Below are 25,497 nucleotides of genomic sequence, written 5' to 3' on the forward strand. Positions count from 1 at the left end.
ATAATTGTTATTATAATGAGGAATAGTTTAATTTATTTAATTTAAATCTACGCATAATTATATGAAGCGTAATTTATTACGTAAGATAATAATTATTATATACGAATAGAATAAAATTTGTCTGGAATATTATTAAATATTTTTTTTCATTTTTTGACTGAAAAAGTTATCCCAAGAAAATCTCTCTTATTACTTTTATTTCTGTTCGTTTAATTTTTGTTTGAAAAGTGTGTAGTAGGAGTATGACGCTTTTAAAATCTGCAAAATTAATAATTTAATAATTTAATAAATTATAATTAATGATCGAATAGAAGAAATAAATTTAATTGAATAAAATTGTAAAATTTAATTTTTTGAAATATAATTATGTACTTATGAAATTTCTCTTACCCATATAAAGACGTTAAGTCCAAATTTATTGAAAAACATATAAGTTACAAAAACTTGTTTCTGACTTCTTTGAATAATGAAAAACATATCTTTTTGAAATTCAGTCACTTGCTTCTCCCAATGTGTCGTCATGTAAACAATATTTGAAATTTGAACGCTCTGTAAAAAATAGATTATTCATAGATTTATTCAGTAAATTTATTCATTAATATTATATTTTTATTAATTTACTTCGTACGACATTATTTCACTGTAGTAAGTCGTTAAAAAGAATTTTACTCCACTTATAGTTAAATATCCCACTAAAGCACCATTTGCAAGCTGAAAAATTAAAATTACAAATATTTTTGTTTCACATGAATGATAAAGAATAGGAAAAATTTAATTAATTTTAAAAGTATTTAATAAACTACGCACTTGAGTTGCATTAATCACCGAAATTCCAAATAATAACAAACTGCTCACTAATTCCAGTAAAATTATGACGCTTAATTGTTGATTAATTTTGCGAATAAAGCTAAAAAATAAATTAAGATTATCAACTAACAGACTTTCAATTATTTTTAATTTTTAATACAATTTTAACGAAATTCCTCGAAAAATGAAATTATTCTTCAAAATTTTATTTAAATTCAGCAAAGAAATTCAATAATTATTTTAAAAACTTTTGCTACAATTTATTTATTACAATTTAAGTATTATTTTCAATACATTTTTAATTAAATTTCTTCAAAAAATTTAATTATTTTAATAGATAATGAAATTCTTTGTAACAAAAAAATTTTTTTCAAAATAATTTTCATAAAATTCTTCGAAGAAATTTAATAAATTTCAAAAATTTGTCAAAATTCAATTATTTTCAATGTCTACTAGTTAAATAAAATTTCACAAAAGAATTCAATTATTTAAAAATAAATTTTAATAAAATTCGTCTCAGGAATTCAATTATTTTTAAAAGTATTCTAATTCTTCCCAGAAATCTAATTATGTTCAAAAATTTACAAAAATTCTCGTCAAAATTTCAATTGTCTTTATAAAAAATAAAATTCCTCTCTGAAATTCAATTATTTTCAAAAATTATAATAAAATTCTTAGCAGAATTTCAATTATTTTCAAAAATTTTCCTCATTTCAATTATTTTTAATATCTACTATTTTAATACAATTTTTTAAAAGAATTCAATTATTTAAACAAAATTTTAATAAATTTTCCTATACAATTCAATTATTTTCAATGCAATTCTTCTTAAGAATTCAATTATTTTCACAAATAATACATTTTTTATAAGAATTTAATTATTTAAAAAAAAATATGAATAAAATTCTCAAGAATTAAAATTTTTTAAATTTTGATAAAATGCTTTATAAATTTTAAAAATTATAACAAAATTGATTACAGAATACAATTTTTTTTTTTGTAAAGTATAACATTCTTTCTAGGAAAATAATTATTGTCAAAAATGTTTGTAAAAATCTTCGAAACAATTCAATTATTTTCGTAAAAAATAAAATTCTTCGTATTAAAAACCTGGAAAAATTCCGTTTTCTAATCTGGAAAACCTGGAAAAGTCAGGGAATTTGAAAAGAGCAAAAGCGTGACAAACCCTGTTTTATTATCAAAATTATGATTATTTTTCCTTTATTTTATAAAAGTCTTAATATTCTCAATTTTATTTTCAATTAATAATTATAATTTACAAATCAAATTGATAACAAAATTTCCTTTATTTAAAAAAAAACTTTGAATTTCATTAAAAAATCGTAATTGAGAAATAGAAATGGTGTTAATTAATTCTTTAAAAAAAAATTGAAATTTTTCTACCAAAATTGTAGGAACATAATTTCAAACTTCGAACTGAATGAATGAAAGAATACGAAGATTATTAAATAAAAATTGAAAAACGAAATATAAAATAATAATTATAATTTATAAATTGATAAATTCTTGAAATAGAAAAAAATTCAAAGAATTTACCATAAAATGTGAGCATGATGCTTGACAGTATTTTTGAAATTAATTTTCACAGGATACCAATTTTTCATTCGAACTCTCTTGGTTTTAATTTTGATTTCCTCGAATGAAATTTCTTTCACGATATTGGAGAAATTTTCTTGACTCACTCGCAATTGATGTGCCGAATGAATAAACAATGATATCAAAAAGAATGGAATTTGAAAATCAATGAAAATCACATAATAACTGCAAATCGTTTGATAAATGTAACCCACAATATATTGAAATTTATCGTCATAATTAAATGGTAATGAAGAATGAAACGGAATCCATTTATCATTTAAATTAACTCTTGGCTGTAATAATGCAATTGATACTGGAACAATTGATATTAAAGTTGAGCCAATTAATAATTTTCTCAGGAAAAATTCAATTTTCTCACATTTCTGAAATTTCTCGGTCATTGGCAATAATTCCCCATGAACTTTGCGATTAATGAAAATGAAAATTGTCGCCTTACACCACGCCGACACGGAAATATGTGCAACCGGAAATATATCCACGAAATTAATTAAACTAATTGAACGTGTATAAAAATTGAGTAAATCAATAACAGAGAATGTTAACAAAAAATAAAAAATCAAACGATAGATGAAATATACGTGTCGAAAGGAATTCATTTCCTTCGGGGCAATTAAACCCAAAATTTTTAAAATTCTCACGTTTAACGTTAACGTCTTCATTGTTGAAAAATTGAAAACAACTGAAGAGAATAAAATCGACAATGTCTTCGAAATTATTTCCTAATTACGAAAAAAAAACTTTTTTTTGTTCCTTTATTGATTTTGCCAAATTGATATTTAATGGCTTTTTAATCCTTAATTATAAAAGTTTGGGAAAAGGTTGGAAATAAAAAACTGTTTAACATTACTTTTACTTTTATTAATCATCGTCATCGTCGCTCATCGTTATAATAATGCAACATATGTTTTTGCCAGTAGTAATTATTATAAATTATCTACAGACACATTTTTTTTCTTGTGTTTTGTGTACGCATCACTATACATTTCGTCTTTTAAATTACGCAATCGTTTATTTTTTCTGTTCGATTCAGTGAATACGATTTTGTTTTTTAATAATAAATAAATTATCACCTATATAATAATGTTTCGCATTTTTCAGTAATATTTACATAATTAAAAAATGTGAAGAGACTGCATCGAAGAAAAAAAAATATTATTCATCAGCCTTCCTTTTTATTAGATTTAGAAAAACAAAAAATAAATTTTTCATTCAACTCACTTTGTTTTTCTAAAACTAATTCCTCAATAAAAACTATTACTGTACAACTAGCGCTAATAAATTATTCTATAAAATACGTAAATCCAAAATGAATTTTCAGTCGATAAATTTTTCTTTTCAATTTTTTTAGAGCCATAAATATTGGCAGTATCGTCTCAATATGCTAGAAACAAAATTGATAATTATAAAAATTCAATTTTTAATTAAATTTTACGAGTATTTTTCAATTTTTTTTAATGATATGGATTAGCTTTTTGTTCGTAGCATTTTTTTTTTTTTTTTTTTTTTTTGAAATTTTGAAGTCACTTTTTCAAGATTTTTTTTTCTCAAAATAATATGTTAAATTTATAAAGGAAAAAAAAATTATAATTATTCGTATTAACAACTGTATGCAAACACAACAGACGAAAATTTTTTTTTTTGCTTTACGTCGTACAATTTTATACACATCTATTTTTACTTTTTTATTTTATTTTCTTATTTTTTTTAGTTTTTGAAGGCTTTTCTTTTTGTTAAAACTTAACATGATGAAATTACAAGTATATTTTACAACGAATCATCACACTGATCGTTCAATGGAGAATGGCAAATTATAAAAATAATACATTATTATATTTTCTCCGTGTGATTAGTTTGATGATCCGGCACTTCCCTGATACGACTATGATTCTGTGGAAGAAATTTTATTTTTTTTCCATTCATTCCAAGAATCGTAGTTCGACTATAAATCTAATGGGGGATCTTTTGTCGGAAATGATTGATCCGATATTTCGTTTACAGTTTTTTTTTATTATCGTAGGGTTGGTGTAGAATTTGTCAAAATATTCCATTTTTTCTTATTTAAAATTATTTTAAAAAAGAAAATATATAAATATTCATTTTTTTGTATTATTTTCGAATTGTTACTAAAAAATAAATATTTCTATATTTTAAGGAATATTTTGACAATTTTTGTTGAAATATTATTTTTCACTTTTGTCGAAATATTTTCGGAAATAAAATTTTTTTTTTGCTCTATTTTTATATGGGAAATGGAATAAATTTTTTTACAATTATACCAACCACAACGATTATTTTTTCATGATTAGTAACTTGATAGTCAAAATACACAGGATATTTTTATTATCTACGCGCATTTTTAGTTACATTTATTTAAATATCGATTATTCTGGAAAAGAAATTGGCGAGAAGGAAAATAAAAAGAAAAATTCATTTAAAACATATCGAGAAGAAAATAATTTTCCAGAATAGTCGAAAATTGTTTTTTTTTCACAATATATAGCGATAGATCCTAAGATATAAGAAACCACAATTTCTACCGTGTGTTTCCAGTAATTAATTAGTATTAAAATTTACATTATCAAATTGACAATATTTTGCCTCGTCTTATTTTAATTACAAGAATATTTGCTTTTTGTAATTAAAAACTTGTTTTTTTATATAAAAATTTATGGAGTTTTTTCAAATTTGTTAAAAAATACAGTTATTTTTTTTTATTTCTCAGTGAAAAATTAATTAATTAATTTTTAATTTTAATTAAAGTTAAAATACTTTTTTACTGAAAACACACTTGACGATTTTGCTAAATTTCACACTCGTAGCAGTTAATTTAAATAATAATCTCTTTGTCTGAGTAATTTCTTCGCATACTAGTTTTTAATACGATCTAAAAAGATTTACAATTTAGTATGCATATTCTGGCAGTTTATTTACTTTTTTTTGTTATCTAATATACAAATTATCATTTGAATTTGAGCGATTATACGGCTGTAAAGTGGATGCTCTTTATATCTTAATATTTTATGGATTGTTTTCACAAATACTTCCCTTTATATCATTTTCTCAATAAAATAATAATAACACCTTTCGTTAAAAAAAAGCAAAAAAAAGTAAAAACTACATAAAAATATATTATTTAAAATTGGAGAATATTTTGAAAAAATATTTTAAAAACATAATTCTGTAATTTAAAAATATTTTTCTTACAAAATATTTTGTAATAGAAAAATATTTTTATTGCAAAATATTTTGTAATGAAAAATATTTTTCTATTGCAAAATATTTTTTTGTTACAAACATCTTTTATATTAAAAAATATTTTTGCATTTAAAATTCTTTTTAAAATATTTTTTTGAAACTAAAAAGTATAATATTTGAAAAATGCTTGAAAGTTGATTATTTAAAATGTACAAAGGCAAGGCGACAATGCCGGCAAGATTCTGAAAAAAAAATCGTATGAACTTTTGTTCTCAATTTTTTTACACATACAAATTTTTTAGAACCGCGTTACGTATTTAAAAGATTGAAAAAATATTTGAAAAAATATTTGAAAAAAATATTTATAATCATATTTTAGAATAAATTTTTCTAAAATATTTTTTATACCAAACAAAATTTTTTTTATCTACAATACAAAATTTTTCACTATTTTTTTTCGTTTGATTAAGAATTTACCGAATTTTCGTAACAATATATTAATTTTTTGTTTAAATAAAAAAAAGTTTTGATTTAAATAAATGAATAAATAAATTATAATCGAAATTAAAAAATTGTTTGCAATTCGTCGATCTTTAAGATTTCGACGTTTTTCCATATTTTTATTATATGGATTTTTTTTTTGCAATAAATTTTGCAACCTTTTTTCTTTACTTGTGAAAAATAAAATTTTCACTTTTCTCACTTAACTTTTGGAGCATTGGTATTAATATTACATATATATATAAAATTTACTCCTTTTAGTTTTCGCTTACGTTACTACAGCGCGTACGTGTTAATGATGTGTAAATTAAAAGCTAATGACTAATTTCATTAATTAACTTTGTACAATGTATACAAAACCATTGATATGATTATACACCTTAGACTCGTACTTTTAATATTTATATATTTATTTATATATTTATAATGCATTGCTATATTATTTTTTGTTCTGGAAGAAATGCACGCCGATTTTTCATTCTTCTTTTTTTTCCGAATTTCATTTATTTTTCCCTAAACAGAAGTTTAACAAATTTGCATTTTTTTCATGGCAAAAGGACCATTAAAAAAAGTAAAATTAGTATTTTTTTTATACTCGGTATATTTTGTATGATTAACGGCAGTGAAGGTAAAATTGAGTTTGTTGAGAACTGATTTCATTAGCTTTTGCATTATGTAAATTTGTCAAGTTTATCTATTGAGAGAAAGATTCTTAAAAGCTGTCCAACTTTTTGAATACAAAATTAATGTTCAGTTCGTGTGTAAGAGAAATTAAAATTTTATTACTTGGAAAAAAGGGAATAAATAGAAAAGAAAACTTTACCAAAAAAAAGAAGAAATTAAATATCTTAGTGGGGGGGAGATTAAAAAGTGAAACGACGTGATTAAGCGTAAATGCAAAGGAGAAGAAATTGATCACTTTTTATACAGTCTTTGCTTTTGAAGAATCAAAAAATGATTCTCTATTGTTAAAAAAATGCAATGTCAACAATACTATCGTTCAAGTCACGACATTTTTTTTTTAAGTACATGACACAATTTGCGGGGACAAAATCGTTTTGCAAATCGTGAAATGTAATATGAGAATGAAAATAAAAAATTAGCGGAAGAAATAGATAATTTCTTCATTAAAGATTGAAAAGCTGTTTTCCTCTTTTTTCGTGGGATTCTAATGGACTACGATTTTTGAGATTCATGAGTAACTATATTTACAGAGTTTTTATTATTAGTTTAAGAGAACCAACCACGTGCAGCACTTATTCATAAAGTACCTTGGGAGCAAAAAATAAAAAAAAATGTCATTTTTCGTCAATTATTTATAAAATCGTGAGGAACCAACACCAAAGTACTCGAGCTGCACGCGACCAGATTGAATAAGTCGTTTCTGCCTGTATTTTTTCGACCCAATTCGACTGGTGAAATCAATGACAAGTGTGTCATTTTTTTTTCTCCTTTTCAACACGAAACAGCCCTTTTCCTTTTATTTCTTTCTTCTTTTCTTTTATTTTTGAAATGGAAGTAGACCAACTACGATATTGTGAGGATCGTTATTATCGAAGGCCTTTTAACTGTGAGTCTCTTTTATATTATTTTCCTATATAAAAGACTTAGCTATCACGTAATTCAGAAGTTGCGTTCGGATTATTGCCTCCCATGAAGAGGCTATTTAATTTATTATATCTCTGACTTCCCGAGCTGCTCATTGTATTTGAAGCTGATGAATTATGTTGTTGGTAGCCAGCACTTCGTGGAAAACTGGGCACTTTATCTGGAACAATCATCAAAATTGATAGGAGTTAAATAAAATTCTCTATTTTATATACGCTTACGAGATTTTTCGAATGTGAAATCGATTTTTTTGCTACTTGTAAATTGAAAATAATTAAATTTAAAACTAAATTAAAATAATTGAAACTAAATTCAACCTTAATAGTTAATATAAATTTAAATTAAAAGAAAATTAGCCCTAGGAACTTATTTTTAAATAAACAAATAAAATTAAAAAAAAAAATTATATTAACAATGACATTTTTTAAAATATATTTGAAAAAAATTTTTCCATAATTGAGAAAAAATTATTTAATTTAAAGAATTGTTCAGATGGGAAAAGGAATTTTAATATTAAAATATAATTGAATTTAAAGAAACAAATCAGTCTGAAAATGCTTGAATTTTGAAAATGTTACGATATTTTTCTTCTGATAGGAATTTCTATAAAAATTCATTATTTGAGTTTTACAATAATCCAATTTATAGAACTGAACTAATAATATAAATTAAAACTTTAAGATTACATTTTAAAACAAATATATTCATGAAAAGTAAATTTGATTATTTCAGTTTTACAACAATCGAATTTAAAGAACCCAATGAACTCAATTAATAAAGTCAATTAAAACTTTAAGAAATAACATTTTAAAGCATAAATTTCTCATGAAAAACAATTTTAAAAGTTTAATTACTTAAAAAATTTTACAATTTCTAGAATAAATACATTGTTAAATAATAGAATTTATGGAAGTATTTTATTATTTTTAAAAATTTTAATAAAATTCTTGCAAAAAATTAAATTACCTACTTTTGAAAATTTTAATAACATTCTTTGGAAGAATTCGATTATTTTCATAAGCAATAAAAATTCTTTGCGAGAATTTAATTATTTTCAAATTTTTGTGATAAAAACTTCACAAGAATTCAATGATTTTCAATACAATAACTGAATTTAATTATTTTTTTTTTAAAATACTATAAGATTTTAATCTTTGGAAAAATTCAATTATTTTCAAAAAAATTTCACAACAGAATTCAATTTTTTTCTTAATTCGGTATAAAAAATTCCAATAGAATTCAAATATTTTTCAAAATTTTAATAAATTCTTTAAAAAAATTCAATTACATTTAAAAAGCAGAAAAATTCAATTAATTTTAATAAAATTTCGTGACAGATTTCAATTTTAAAAAAATTTTTAAGAATATTTTTCGGAAAAATTTAATTATTTTCTAAAATTTTAATAAATTCTTTGAAACAATTCAATTATATTTATAAATAGTAAAATTCATTGCAAAAATTCAATTATTTTCCAAAAAAATTTCACTAAAGAATTCAATTTTTTTCTTAATTCGTTATAAAGTTTTTCGAAAGAATTCAATTATTTTCTAAAATAGTTTAAGATTTTAATCTTTGAAAAAATTGAATTATTTTCAAAAAAAGTTCACGAAAGAATTGAATTTTTTCTTAATTCGGTATAAAAAACTTCAATAAAATTCAATTATTTTTCAAAATTTTAAAAAATTATTTTAAAAAATTCAATTATATTTAAAGAATATTATTCAATTATTCAATTATTTTTAAAAATTTTAATCAATTCTTTGAAAAAATGTGTATATATATAAAAAATAGTAAAATTCTTTGCAAAAATTCAATTATTTTTAATACAATTTTAATATAATTTCATGACAGAATTCAATTTTAAAAAAAAATGTAATATTTTTCGAAAAAATTTAATTATTTTCTAAAATTTTAATAAATTTATCAAAACAATTCAATTATATTTATAAATAGTAAAATTCATTGCAAAAATTCAATTATTTTCTAAAATAGTTTAAGATTTTAATCTTTGAAAAAATTCAATTATTTTCAAAAAAATTTCACAAAAGAATTCAATTTTTTTATTAATTTGGTATAAAAATTTCAATAAAATTCAAATTATTTTTCAAAATTTTAATAAATTTTTTGAAAAAATTTAATTATATTCAAAGAATATTATTCAATTATTTAATTGTTCTTAATACAATTTTAATAAAATTTCATAACCGAATTCAATTTTTAAAAATTTTTTAATAATTTTTTGAAAAAATTCAATTATTTTCTAAAATTTTAATAAATCTTTCCAAACAATTCAATTATATTTATAAATAAATAAAATAAAATTGCAAAAATTCAATTAATTTAAAAAAAATTGCACTAAAGAATCCAATTTTTTTTTCTTAATTCGGTATAAAAAATTTCAATAGAATTCAATTATTTTTCAAAATTTTAATAAATTCTTTGAAAAAATTTAATTTTAATATTTAAAGAATAATTGAATAATAATTCAATTATTCAATTATTTTTAATACAATTTTACTAAAATTTCATGACAGAATTCGATTTTAAAAATTTTTTAAATATTTTTTCAAAAGAATTTAATTATTTTCTAAAATTTTAATAAATTCTTTGAAAAAATGTAATTTATTATTTTCTAAAATTTTTAATTAAAATTATTAAAGAAACAAACTCTATTATTTAAAGAAAAATTCAAAGAAAATTCTTCAAAAAGAATTTAGTTAGAATTTTCAAAAATTTTAACAAAATTTTTCGCGAAAATTGAATTATTTTACTAAATAGTAAAATTCTTCGAAGGAATTCTATTAATATCAAATATTTTTTTAATAAAATTCTTTGCAACAGTTCCGATGATTTTTAATGTACTTTAATTTTAAAATTGAAAATATTTGAAAAGAAAAATATTTAAAAACTTAAGTAACAAAAAAGCAAACAACTAACTTCAAACTGAGAACAAATTACCGGAATACAATGATTATTAATATAAAGATTAATTTGTTTGTAGAATCAAGTTGTAAAATAATTAAAGTTATGGAATCATTAAGCATAAAAATAATTTTGAAATAACTTTAATTTCAAAATATATTAATTACCATACAAAGAAAATGAAATTTGTAAAATAATTGAATTTCTAGAATAATTGAACTGAAATGATTTTGAAAAACAATTGAACAGTGAAGAATTACACTGGGTTACAAAAAAATGGTCATATCGTGTTTATTCAAAGTTTCCTGTGTTTATTGAAAGTTTAGGTGTCACTGAATAAGAATATACCAGTAAAACATTTTTTCATTCGGTCATTCCCTTAAAAAAACGAGTTTAAAGTGTCAAAAACCGTATTTTTAGCACTTATTATGGCAGCGTAACAAGAAAACGCAACATGATAAAAATCTCTACAAGAGCTTAAATAAAAGCTTAAACCTTCAACTTTGAGGCTCAGAACTGAAAAGTACTTAAATAATCAATGAAAACCTCCTTAATTAAGCAGTCGCTACCTGAAATTGTCAAAAAAAGCTAGAACAGGAAGCAATTGGTAAAAATCGATTTCCTTAAGCGGATTCGGTTGCAACTTGTTATTTGAAGTTTTTTGAGGTTTCTAATGACGAATTGGAACTTAGATTTAAAAATTTCAAAATGGCGGACTGAAAATAATGAATTCACTCAATTTTTCAAAATTTGCGTTAATAATTTTAAAAAATTGAGTCCGCCACTTTGAAATTTTTCAAATCTAAGTTCCAATTCGTCATTAGAAACCTCAAAAACCTAAAATAACAATTTGCAACCGAATCCGGTTAGGGAAATTGATTTTTACCAAGTGCTACCTAACCCAGCTTTTTTGATAATTTCAGATAGTGACTGCAGGTTTTCAGTGCTTATTTAAGTACTTTTCAGTTCTGAGCCTTAAAGTTGAAGGTTTAAGCTTTTATTTAAGCTTTTGTAGAGATTTTTATCATGTTGCGTTTTCTTGTTACGCTGCCTCAAAAAGTGCTAAAAATACGGTTTTTTGAGACTTTAAACTCGTTTTTTAAGGGAATGACCGAATGAAAAAAAGTTTTTCTGGTATATTCTTATTCTGTGACACCTAAACTTTCAATAAACACAGTAAATTTTAAATAAACACGACATGACCATTTTTTTGTAACCCAGTGTTATATTTATATAATAAATGAATAGAGAAATTAATTAAGAAATTAATTAACAAACTGCTTGAATTTGGAAGAAAATAAAAAATAATTTTTAGTGAAGTAATAAGTACCTAATTACATATTTGAAAAATTGATTGAAAATAAAAATTTAATAAAGATGGTTCAAATTAAAAATTGAAATTGTAACGATATATTATTAAGAGTTGAGAAAATATTTATAACTGAATTGCAGTTGCTCTACCTTTACTTCTGTTGTGCCTCAGTCTCTCTTGTGAATTAACAGGACCGCACTGCCTCTGGGGAATAGATGAATAATTGCTTTCGCTGCTGTACGTCGGTGAAGTTGTCCTGTTCGTTCTTCTACGGGGACTTCTATTATTTCTATTCCTCGAATTAGCTCGGTTGTGCGTGCAACTTGGCTGAAACTGACTATTATACTCCATAGTGTCAGCGTAGAGACAACTCGACTCAGAGCACGAGCAACACATATCCGAATGTGTATTCGAGTCGCATGACTTTCTATCCCACTCATCATTCTCCGGATGATATAAATTTTCATTTCTAAACATTTCCTCATTGTGTCGATAAACATCGTCGAGATCCATTCGATGATTCGTACGCTTATTGTACGAATCATGATTTCGATAATCATCGCCTCCATTCTGATGACCGTAAATAACCGAACCACTTTCGTACTCGTTTTCTTGGGTCTTGAAGTCGTAGTGATTGAAGCCCTGGGGGAAGGAGGGTACAGGTGGGGGGTTTGTTTGAGGCGGTAGGGTTGTGTACCTGCCGCCTTGTTGGTGGAGACTTGCAGCGACATCGTGAGACTGGGAGTTCCATGGCATTGGCGATGAGGAGAATGCGGGTCCGATTCGAACCGGAGGTGTTGGTGGACTTTGGGAATTATTCGAGTGTCCCTCCATGTCGCTTTGTGGGTTCCTTTTGGCAAGATGGGGACTGAATGATTGATGTTGTAAGCGAGCGGCGAGTGAATTTGAAGAAGCCGGCGGTGGATGCTCGGGTGGCGGTGGTAGCATGTCACACCAATTTGGCATTGTTTGGGAATTGCCGTCATTAATTCTGTATTGCGGTCTACGTTGGATCTCCATATTCTCGTCGGTGTAGACACTGGTGTTATCGCTGCTGGGCGAAATTGTCGATTTATTCTGATCTTGATTTGAATCGAGACTCGAGTAATCGGGCTTTACGCAGGAATCGCTGGAGTTTGATTTTTGACCGCTGGTCTCCATTGATTCGGGACTTGGATTCGCGACGCATAATGTTGTTGTTGCGTATGGTTCGGGTGGTGCTTGAATTTGTTTGCGGGTGTTGTAGAATGTTGTGAGATTCACTTCGGCGTATTCGGAACCTGCCATACTGACGATGCCCGGCGCTAGGAGTGGTTGATTGTTGAGTAATTTTGTTTCGCAGTCTTTGTCATTGGAACTCTGGAGAGTGTTTGTTGGTCGCCAACCTCGCTCCAGCCAGAGGGAATCTTTATTCAATTGGCAAATGTCGTTCGCGGTTCCTACAGGTACGTTCAGGTGGCCCAATTGTTTGCTCATTGCTTGCTTTCGTCGGACGTATAGGGTTCCTAAGAGGGCCGCTATTATCGTGAAGACCATTGTGATTATCAGAATTAGGAACCAAGTTTCCCTGACGACGGACATTCCACCGTGACTTGGATCCGTTCGCGGCGGAACTTGAGACAGTTGACCGGGGTCCATGTTCAAAAGTGTTGGCGGCGAGAAGGGACCGATACCGGCGCGGGTCAATCCAGCGACCCTCGCTGTATAAAGTCCTCCGGTCGATAGACTGTTTATAATCACCGATGTCGTCGAAGCGTTCAATGACATTTGCCCCAAAATTTTGTTACTACTGTTGCTCTTTATTTGAATCTGTAAAAAATTACAACAAACACATTAATAATATAGAAATAAATTAATAAATTAACAAACAATTAATAAATTTTGAAAATAATTGAATTTTATGAACAATTTTTTTTCAAACTTTTAAAATAATCGTGTTTGTTAATAATTAAATTGAACATTTTATTATTGAGTTTTAATAAAATTTTAGGAAATAATTGAATTCTTTCGAAAAATTTTATAACGAATTAAGAAAAAAATGAATTAATTTTGTAATAAATTTTACTACTTATAAATATAATTGAATTGTTTCGAAGGATTTAATAAAATTTCTTTAATATTACTTTATTTATTTAATGTTACTTCAACGTTTCGAAAGACTTGATTATTATTAGAAAAAATAAAAATAAAAAACTAGTCTGAAAAATTATAATCAAATTCTTTAAAGAGATTCAATTATTTTCAAAAATATTCGAAATTCAATTATTTTCAATATCTATAGTATTTTCATAAAATTTCGCTAAAAGAATTCAATTATTAAAAAAAAAAAATTAACAAAATACATACAAAAATCAATTATTTTTATAAATAATAAATTCTCCACAAGAATTCAATGAATTTAGAATAACATTTTTAAAAAAAATCAATTATTTAACAAAATTTTTTATAAAATTCTTCACAATAATTCAATTACTTTCATAAATAATAAAGCTCATCGAAGAATTTAATTTATTTTTAATTTTAATACAATTTTAAATTAATTTAGAAAAATTCAATTATTTTCACAAATAAAATTTTCCACAAGAATTCCATTATTCTTGAAAATTTTAATAAAAGTCTTAGCAACTATTCAATTATTTTCATAAATAATAAAATTCATTGCAGGATTTCAATTATTTTTAATACAATTTTGCAGAAATTTCTCAAAAAAATGTAATTATTCTTAAAAATTTTGATTTCAACTCCTCGAAAAAATCAATTATTTACAAAAAAATGTTATTTCAAAATTCTTTGTAAGAATTCAATTATTTTCACATAATTTAATAAAATTGTTTCCAAAGAAATCAATTATTTTAAATACAATTTTTTTGTTGAAATAATTTAATTATTCCTTTAGATTTTAATAAAATTCTTCCCAAGAATTCAATTTTATTTACATAAATAATTCTTCGAAAGAATTCTATTATTAAAGATAAATAACATAATTATTCCCTAAAATTCAATTTTTTTTGTCATTTTAATTATAAAAATAGTTATAAAAATTCTTTGCAAAATTTCATTATTTTCAAAAAAATATTAATATTCATCACAAGAATTCAATTATTTTTAAAAGTAATAAATTTCTTTTTGGAAATTCAATTATTTAAAAAAATTGTAATAAAATCGTTTGTAAGAATTCAGTTATTTTTAATTTTTATAAATAATAAAATGCTTTTTAGGAATTATTTTCAATTATTTTCAAAAAAATTTTAATAAAATACCACGAAAACATTCAATTATTGTCAAAATTTTTAATAAAATTCTTTGCAAAATTTAATTATTTTTTTAAAAATTTAAATAAGAAAAGAATAAGAGGAAAGTAAATATTTCTGATGAAAATTAGGAAAAAGTCAAGAAAAAAATAGAATAAAATTTTTGTTAGTTTTGTAAAATGTCTAAAACGAGTTTTTTTTGTCGTCTAGTTTTTTTTCTTAGTTTGAAAGCTACATTTTAAAAATTAATTATCAAGTGAAAAGTCTGAAAATAAAATCAGAGAATTGTTATTTTTTCGAAAAACAATTCTTTTTAAATTCAAAACAGAATTCTGAATTTTTCTTCCAAGTTAATGCTGTTTATTCTTTTTTTTTTTAAATAAAATAGAAAAATTTCAAATAAAAAAATATGTGGACGTTAATTGGTAAATTAAAAGAGAGGACAAAAAGGAAGTTGTAAATGAAATTCGCACCTTGTAGCCGACTAATTGGCCATTTTGTGTCTCTTTTGGTGGTGGTGACCAACGAACGAATGCAGACGTGATGTTGATCATTCCAACGTGAACGTTTTCAGGAGCACCGGAGGGCGTATCTTCTTGAGTTGTGGCTAATTTTACATTGCTCGGACGTCCCTCAATTGTCTTGTAGAATGGAACAAGGAAAAATTCGTATCGTGCGTACTTTTTCAGATTAGTTAAAACATAACTCGTTGCACCGGCATTCAACACTGTCACCATTTGATATTCGGGCTTTTCTGACGCCTCGCGATAACGAATGTAGAGACCTTCCACTAAATCCGCAGCTCCAAGTATCTAGATAAATACAAAATTAATGATTTATATTAAAAATATATAAATAATTCGAATTCATTAAAATATAATAATTATTTTTGTTGGAAATTTAGAAGCGAGAGGAGGAGGAGGGGTATTAAAAAAAATTTTGGTACTTACGTCCCACATAATTTTGACACTTGAACTGCTGAGCGATTGAACGTCTCTCAAGTGAAGGATTTCACTGTTAAGACGATCTCTTGCTCTGATGAGTTCTATCTGAGGCACTGTATGTTGATTTGCGGTCACCGTGTGAGCGACGTCTGACATTGGACCGGGAAGTGACAAACCCTGACTATTTTCTGCTCGAACTAAGAAAACGTAGTTTGTGTCCGGTTTCAAATCAATGACCTGAAAAACGAATTAAAATTAAAATTTGACTCAAATAGAAATTCGATTTGAATAAAAATTTAGTTAAACAGAAATTTGAATGAAAATTTAGTGAAACAAATTCGACATCGAGTAAAAATTTAATTAACCAGAAATTCATTTATATTCAGCGAAATTTAATCAAGTGAAAGTCTTCTTAATTTAAAACCTCTTTGATATTAAAAATCCACTCCAATCAAAATGTCCCTTCGATTTAAATTCGTCTAAAACGGAGAATTATCATTAATTGGGAAATATCGAAACTCCGAATCAATGAGCCCCCGGGGGGTGTATACAAATTAATTAAATTTCGATTCTATGAAAATGAATTTGAAAAAAAGTCCACTCACAGTGTAAGTGTCATCAGTAATTCCAGTTGCAGCGAGCACCCATCCAGTGTTCAAATTACTGCTGAAATACTCGATATTATAGCCAATAATTTTGCTCTGACCCTCGTGACCTGGACTCCAGGTCAATGTGACACTATTACTCGTCGTATTAACGATTCGCGGTTTGCTTGGATTTTGTGGTAAGGCGGCAATATCCGGTGTACTGTGAAGTGTCGTCGACGAGCTCACAGTCAATGCCGCTGACCAGGAAGTGTTACCAGATTCCGATGAAGCGATGCAAGTGTAAAGTCCCGAATCACTTGTCTGTAGATCCTCAATGAAGAGGGTGCCATTATTGGCCATTGTTATGCGACTTCCCAATTTTACCAAAGCACCGTCCTTGTGCCAATTTACTTTTGGATTTGGTGTGCCGACAGCGCGACAAGGCATTGTGGCAGTGCTCTTTAGAAGGAGTGTTTGATTCGCTGGTCCCAATTCGATAATTGGCGGTGGTATTTCCTCGGTCGACGTCACCTGAAGGAATACAGTGGCAGTGCTGGCGCCCGCTTGACTTATTGCACTACAAACGTAGTGGCCTTCGTCCTTGCGAATAATTCCCTTTATGTGAAGACTACCCTCTTCGGTTATTGTATAACGCTCTTGATATGTATTGCCAGGGAACATTAATTCCTGTGAGCCTTCGCGGGTCCAAAAAATTGATGGTTTCGGCGCACCACGCGCTGAACACGCGAATGTCACGTCTGATCCCGTGCTTATGGCTTCGTCCTTGGGAAAGTTGGTAAATACCGGACGAGCTGAAAATAAAAATTACGATTTTAGTAACGGAAATTTTTGTTTCATAAATTTTTAAATTGTTTAAACAATTTTTTATTGTCCGGCTTCACAGTCTGTCCCCTATTTCCTTAAAAGTCCCCTTTTTTAATTTTGGCCTCTAAACGTACCCTATTTTGAAAATTTCCCCTATTTTCGTGCGAGTTTCGTCGCAGGAAATCAATTATTTTCAATAATTTTTAAGTAATTCTGCAAAAGAATTCAATTATCTTGATAACCAACAAAATTCTCCCCATAAAATCAATTATTATTTTTAATGAAATTATTTTCTAAAATTCAATTATTTTGATAAATATCAAAATTCTTCTCGAGAATTCAATTACTGTCAAAAATTTTAATTAAATTCCTGGCAAAATTTCAATTATTTAAACAAAATTTAATAAAATACTTTGCAGGAATTCAATTATTTTTATAAATAGCAACATTTTTCGCCAAAAATTCAATTATTTTCAAAAAATGAAATAAAATTCTTTGCAACATTTCAATTATTTACAAAAGTTTATCGTAATTCAACGAATTTCAATATTTACTATTTTCATAAAATTTATCAACACATTTAATTATAGAAACAACTTGTTGATACAATTCTACGAAAAGATTCAATTATTTTTATAAATAATAAAATTTCATTTACGAATTCAATTATTTTCATCGCAGAATTTTAAATATTTTTAATACAATTTTAAATAAATTTCTTGAAAAATGCAATTATTATTAAAAATTTTATTAAAATCTGAGGAAAGAATTCAATTTTAAAAAACATTCAATTATTCAATAAAACAATAAAATTTGTTGCAATAATTTAAATATTTTCATAAATAACATTTAATTCGTAGCAGAAAATCAATTATTTTCAAAAATTTTTAAGTAATTTTGCAAAAGATTTAAATTGGCTTGATAAACAACAAAATCGCATAAATTCTTAAATAAATCCCATAAAATCAATTATTCTAAAAAAATTTAATAAAATTCTTTTCCAAAATTCAATTATTTTGATAAATATTCAAAATATTAAAATTTTAATGAAATTTATTATATTAAAGAATTTTATAACAATATATATTTTAATATTTCATTAAAATTTTAATATTTATATTCATCACAAGAATTCAATTCTTTTGAAAAGTAATAAAATACTTTGCAGAAATTAAATTATTTTCAAAACTTTTTAAAAATTCTCGTCAAGAATTAAATTATCTTATTGAATTATTAAATTATTATTATTATTTAATTATTATTATTATTTATTAAATTATCTTTATAAATAGATAGGGAAATTCTTCTCAAGAATTAAATTACTGTCAAAAAATTTTTTTAAATTGTTCTCAAGAAGTCAATTATTTTTAAAAATTTTAAGAAAATTCTTCTCATGAATGCAATTGTTTTCAAAAATTATTATTTAAATTCTTCTCAGGAATTCAATTATTTTTAAAAAATTTAATAAAATTCTGCAAAAAGTTTTCAAATTATTTTCAAAAATTGTTATAAAATTCTTTAATATAATAAATTTCATTAAAATTTTAATTAAATTCCTTAAAAGAAATTAAATCCTATTTTCAAAAATTGTTAATACAATTCTTCGTAAAAATTAAATTTTAAGAAACATTCAATATTATTTTATTTTGTATTTAAATAATTGATTTCTCGTAGAATTAAATTATTGTTTTTCGTACTTTTAACTAACAATTCTGTAGAATTAATTTTTTTGAAAAAGTTTAATTGAATAATAATTGATGTTATTGATTTAAAGTAGAATTTTTGTTAAAAATTCTAGAAAATGTTAATTAAATTGAAATGATACAAATAATTTTGATTATTTTTTATGTTTTATAAAGTTGTTCAATTTGAAAAGGTTTGAATTTAGAATTTTTGAACATCTTATTTCCAATAAAAAAAAAATGATTAAATATTTATTTTAAATAAAACTATTGATGTTTTCGAAAATTTTTTTTTTCTTTTGAAGAAAGTAAATAAATTTAATAAAACATTTTTTTGTGTATCTAATAATTTTTAGAGTGAATCAGAAAATTCAAATATATGGAAAAAATTTTTAAATTTTACAAATTATTTTTAACATTTTGGAGAAAAAAATCATGTTTAAAATTTTTAATTAAAATTCATCAAAAAAATTAATTAGTTGTTTAAATTATATACAAAAATTCTTTTAATTCAATTATTTTCGAAAAATTACATGAGAATATTTTTAAAAACTAATTATTAGAATTGTTTTCTAATAATTTTTTAAGATTCAATTTATCTACCGACAATGTAAATATAAAAATTTATATAAATTTACTTTTTGGATTTATTTTTGAGAAATCATGGTTCTGTTTATAATTAAAATTCTTGAAAAATTTGATCATTTTTATTTACATTTTTTAAAAATTCAAGATTTTACCTTAATTGTTTGGAAATTTTTCAAAATTGAAAAGCTATTGTTTTTCTTATTTTAAAATATTTAAAAAAAATTAATTGTGATAATTTCTTTATAATTTTTTGAAAATTTTATATCTTAATAGCTTAAAAAACTGCGGAGAGTTTCAATTATTATAAAAAATTGAGTTTTTGTATTTAAATAATTAAATTCTATTAAGTAATTTTGGAAAACTATTTAAATTAATTGATTCTGAGTCAAAGTTTAGTGGAAAATATTGTAGAAATTAATTGAATTCAAAAAGGGTTATAATTGTAATTTAGAAATTATTAAAATATAATTATTTTTTAGAAATTATTTGAATTCATAAATTTTACTCATTTTCCATAAAACATTCATATTTTCCTGTAAAAAGAATTTTGTCAAAGAAAGTAATTTTAATGTCAGTAAATTCATAAATTGTCATAGGGAAGTTGGTAAACTGAAAAACTTGTGACCACCCTGATTTAATTCGAGAAATTTTTTTTTAATTAAGAGACTTAGAAAAAAAGTCTTGAGAATATAGTTTGAGGAATTAATTATTTTTTTTCTGCTTACAATGAACGGTGAGAGTGGCGCTTGCGGAAATGGCACCGACACCATTCTCGGCGTCGCAAATGTAGACACCTTGATCCTGAGCGGTGACCCTCTCGATCCTGAGACTTTTATTGTCCAAAATGTGAGCCCTGCCGATTGGCATTTTTCCATCGTTTCGTCGCCAGAGAATTTCGGGCATTGGATCGCCCCCGACGCGGCAGGCGAATTCGGCAGTTTGATCAGTCAATATTGTTTGATTCAATGGCACCAAGTGGAAAAATGGTTTCACTGAAAAGAACAAATTAATTAAATTTTATTTTTAAATATTCTACTTTAATTTCTAAAGTTTTTAATAGTAATTTAAAATTTAAATTAAAAATATTATTTGATTCGATTAAATATTTAATTGATCGGTCAATTAATCGGTTATTTGAATCAAATAATTTTTTTTCAGTGTGATTTTTTAATTCGAGTAGAAATAAAAATTTCTTCTTACCGTGAACGGTTAAAGCGGCCACTTTTGATTCTCTCGCTCCAACCATATTTGTAGCGACACATTGATATTTTCCTTGATCGGTTTGCCTCACGTCCGATATCATCAGATTTCCTCCATCGACAAGAGTTATTCTGTAAAAATTCGAAAAAAATTAAAAATTAAAAATGAAATAAAATAAAATTAATTAATTAATTAATTAAATTAAATTAAAAATATTAAAATTCTGTCGATAAAAATCGACAGAAATTTTTTGCTCTGAAATATTTTTATACAAATAGAAAATACAAAATCTAAACTATAGAGAAATTGAATTTTTCTTTTTTTTTATAAACTTTAAATAATTTCTCAGATATCTTAATGAATATTGCGCGTCTCGACAATTTCATGGGATCGATGATGATTATATGTAGATCGTTTGTATTAAATGCTATTCTATAGGCATCGGAATTCAGGAAGTTGGAGGCGGTTTACAGAGAGAGAGAGAGAGAGAGAGAGAGAGGTGAAGAGGTGCAGGACTATAGTAAGGGAATCAATAGCTTCTCGATTGTGTCCTCTAATTTATAGTATCAATTAATTTTAGCGGCGAGAGCGCGAATCCCCCGAGTCTCGAGATGCAGCCTCGTGCCAGGAGTGCGGCTCGATTTAATTTCTATTAGTCGCGCCAATCCATTATCCATTTTATTCTCCATGCCATGAATAAATAGATTTTTAAAAAATAAAATAGAAAACGATTTTTAAAAAATCACTAGGTAATAACCGGAAAATTATTTTTAAACAAATAAGATTTAAAAATAAGATTTAAAAAAAATTTCTTATTAAATCAGAAAAATTATTGGAAAAAGATTCTTTTAGTGCAAAAAAAAAGTAATTTTTAGACTAAATTTTTGATTTTCGATTTTTAATTTTAGTCATTTATAAATTATAGTAAAAAAAACAAATTTTAGTCAGAAAAAATTTTTTTTTAACATTTTCTATTTTTTAAAAAATAAAATTACTAATTTCAAATCAGTAGTAAAATACTGTTTTAGTAAGACATGAGTTTTTATTTCTTGTAAAGAAATTTGAACCAGTGGTAAAAGTCATTTATGGTCAGACAAACCATCTTCCATTCTGACAAATAAATTTCGAATTTAAGTAGTAAAATTCAGTGTTAGACAGGCTAAAATATAAATAAATTTTAAATGAAATAATAAAAATATTTTTTTAACACAATAAATTTTCAGTTTCTTGTAAAATATTTTTTAACCAACAATGACAGGATTAGTAAAAATGTTTAATTGGTTTAAATTAGTGACTGACTTTTTGTTTTTGAATTATTAAATTTTACTAATAAATTAGTTGAAATTACCAGTAAAATTATATTTTAATAATTTCTAAATTACAAATATAACCCTTTCTGAATTCAATTAATTTAAATAATTTTTCAAAAGTTCTTCTAGAATTCAATTATTTGAAAACAAAAACTCAATTTTTTATAATTGTATAATTTTTTAAGCTAATTAGGATATAAAATTTTCAAAAAATTCTAAAGAAATTCTCAAAATTAATTTTTTTGAAAATATTTTAAAATAAGAAAAACAATAGCTTTTCAATTTTGAAAAATTTCCAAACAATTAAAATTTGGTAAAATTTTGAATTTTTAAAAAATATAAATAAAACCCTTTCTGAATTCAATTAATTTCTACAATTTTTAACTAAACTTCATCTGTGAATCAATTAATTTAAAAAATTCTCCAAAAGTTCTTCTAGAATTCAGTTATTTAAAAACAAAAACTCAATTTTTTTTATAATTCTATAGTTTTTTAAGCTATTAAGATATCATATTTTTAAAAATTATAAAAAAATTCTCACAATTATTTTTTTAAAAATATTTTAAAATAAAAAAAATAATAGCTTTTCAATTTTGAAAAATTTCCAAACAATTAAAATTTGGTAAAATCTTAAAAATAATTGAATTTTTGAAAAATATAAATAATAATGATCAAATTTTTCAAGAATTTTAATTATAAACTGGACCATGCGTTTCTGAAAAATAAATCCAAAAAGTAAATTTTCATTAATTTTTTAATTCACATTGTCGGAAGGTAATTGGATTTAAAAAAATTATTAGAAAACAATTCGAATAATTAGTTTTTTAAAAATATTCTCATCTAATTTTTCAAAAAACAATTGAATTAAAAGAATTTTTTTATATAATTCAAAAAATTAATTAATTTTTTTGATGAATTTTAATTAAAAATTTTAAACATGATTTTTTTCTCCAAAATGTTAAAAATAATTTGTAAAATTTAAAAAATTTTTCCATACATTTAAATTTTTGGAAATATGTTAATTGAAAATACTTAAAAATATGGAATTTTATGAAATTAGAAGCTAATTTTCATTAGTTTTCATTTTTAAATTTACATCATTAAACATTTTTTTTTGATAATTCCATTTTTTTTCCAAAATTTGCAATGAAAATTTTTCAAAAAGTTGATTTTCAAAAATTGTAACAAAATACTTGAAAACAATTAATTATTTAAAAATTTAGGGTGTCCACTATTTTCGTTGAACAAAATTCCTGGTTATTTCTCTGTTTTGACATAATTTTTCCCGGTTTTTTTCTCATCGAATTTAAATTTATTTGATTTCGAATTACATAAATAAATCTACAAATGGCTTTTAAAAATTTTTATTACAATATTGTTCATAAACTCATTCTTTTCTTTTTGTAAAAGAATAACAATAATAATAAATTGAATAACATGTATATATATATATATATAGCTTCTCAGATAAACTTGCTAATAGAAAAAAAAATCTTACAAAAGAAAAACCTGTATGTAGAAAATAGAAATGAGAAAAATAATAATTTTAGAAAGTGGAAAATAGAAAATAAAAAATAAATAAATATTAAAAATAGAAAAATTGAAATAAATGCGATAAAAATATATTACGGAAATTAAAAGTAAAAAGCAGATAAATAAATAATACAAAATTAAAAATAAAAACACAATTAAAAAAATATAAATTTTTCTTCTCTGCCTTTTTTTATTCCAAGTAGAGAATTTTTTTCTCTACTATTTTTAGGGATAAAAATTAGATTTTTTTTTTTTTGGTTTCTGATTCGTTGAATGTTAAATAATGTGGGGACAAATAAAAATAAAGATTTAGGTACAATATATATACATATATAGTAGCGGAGACCAATGAGAGAATAATCTCAAGACACAAGAGCTCGTAATCTACTGCGTATTTGCATGAAAATGGCGCTAAAGGATGTCTCCCGTTATTCTTGTCCGCGTTATCTTTGTCCGTTCGTTGAGGAGGAAGACGAACTCATTATATTCGGATTCACTCCCACTGCGCGAGTTGTTCGAAATACCTCTTGGCAGTTTCTTTCCACTACTCATCTCTGGACCAGTTGTTAAACACAAGGGGAGGGAGTGTACCTCATAAAAAAAAATACAAATATTTTCCTTCTTTTGTTCATTCGCCCCCCCCACCCCCATATTTTTGCTTATTGTCAAGAAATGTAAAACTTTGATCAAAAATATCTTTTTCTTTCAATTCTCCCCTTTTTTTTTGTTTCTATCTTTTTTTTCTATTTTTGAAGAAAATTCTATTTTTAATATTGAAAGAAATTATTTTCAAAATAATTTTTTTTTCCTAAATAAAATAAATAATAAATATATACATGTGTATTTATATTTCACTGGAATATAATTATATATTTTTCAGAGAAGTAAATTTTAATTTTTCGAATTTACATATAATTTGTTGGGAATTTTTCATTTCTAAAAAGGAATTTTTTTTTATTCTTCAAAAGTAATTCTGCAAAAGTAATTCTTCAAAAGTAATTCTGCATCATTTTTTTGTATGTATGTATATATAATAGAAAAAAAGAAAGATAGAAGCAATGAGTTTAAAGGCAGTTGCAATGTATTCTTGAAAAAGTCAAAGGGAAAGAAAAGAAAAAGCAACGAAAAATGTCGCAAAAAAAAAAGAGAGAGAGAGAGAGAGAGAGAGAGAGAGAGAGAGAGAGCAGCAAAGTCCAGCGCAAGTTTCTTTTTGTGACGTAAAAAGCTTCTCAGATAAATTTGCTAATAGAAATCTTTCAAAAGAAACCTGTATTCAAGTTTTCTTTTGAGGCAAAAATATTTTTTTTTTTAAATATACACACAATCAGTTTATTTTTTTTTTCTGGATATATGATATGTTATTTGGAAAATTAAATTATATTATATAATTTTTTTTATACCCAGTGACCAGAAATATTTTCCGCTCATTTTGTTTTAATTTTCGTATATTTATCGTATATATAAAATATTTATATATATATATATGGGCAATTCCACGTGAGATTTCAGTTGACCTCTTAAAATCGGCCAAAAATATTTTTTTTCTATTCTGTATTGAAAAAAAACAGATACGTATTTTTTTATTATTTTTTTGGAGGCCAAATTTTTGAG

At 24.3% G+C, this 25,497-nt stretch overlaps 2 protein-coding genes across 3 annotated transcripts in view; both read right to left on the minus strand.

Moving 5' to 3' along the window:
* Nucleotides 1–87: 87 nt before the first annotated feature.
* On the minus strand, nt 88–3,191 carry LOC122502511. The gene is made up of 5 exons (XM_043612613.1): nt 2,365–3,191; nt 808–907; nt 622–711; nt 391–549; nt 88–258 (listed from the first exon to the last, which is right to left on the minus strand). The coding sequence occupies exons 1-5, from the start codon at nt 3,084–3,086 to the stop codon at nt 196–198; spliced, it is 1,134 nt and encodes a 377-aa protein (XP_043468548.1). The 5' UTR covers nt 3,087–3,191; the 3' UTR covers nt 88–195.
* Nucleotides 3,192–6,497: 3,306 nt separating this feature from the next.
* Nucleotides 6,498–25,497, minus strand: part of LOC122502531 (roundabout homolog 1-like) — a 510,500-nt gene continuing 491,500 nt past the window's right edge. For both annotated transcript variants that reach the window (XM_043612639.1, XM_043612640.1), the window contains exons 4-10: nt 21,044–21,174; nt 20,569–20,835; nt 16,767–17,560; nt 16,168–16,398; nt 15,691–16,029; nt 12,116–13,775; nt 6,498–7,891 (exon numbers count right to left, since the gene is read on the minus strand). In XM_043612639.1, the coding sequence (XP_043468574.1) occupies nt 7,731–7,891; nt 12,116–13,775; nt 15,691–16,029; nt 16,168–16,398; nt 16,767–17,560; nt 20,569–20,835; nt 21,044–21,174 (3,583 nt within the window). In that variant the 3' untranslated portion in view covers nt 6,498–7,730. The remainder of the gene's footprint in view (nt 7,892–12,115; nt 13,776–15,690; nt 16,030–16,167; nt 16,399–16,766; nt 17,561–20,568; nt 20,836–21,043; nt 21,175–25,497) is intronic.

The sequence above is a fragment of the Leptopilina heterotoma genome, unplaced genomic scaffold, assembly GCF_015476425.1.
Source record: "Leptopilina heterotoma isolate Lh14 unplaced genomic scaffold, ASM1547642v1 Lhet_232, whole genome shotgun sequence".
Classification (NCBI taxonomy): Eukaryota; Metazoa; Arthropoda; class Insecta; order Hymenoptera; family Figitidae; genus Leptopilina; species Leptopilina heterotoma.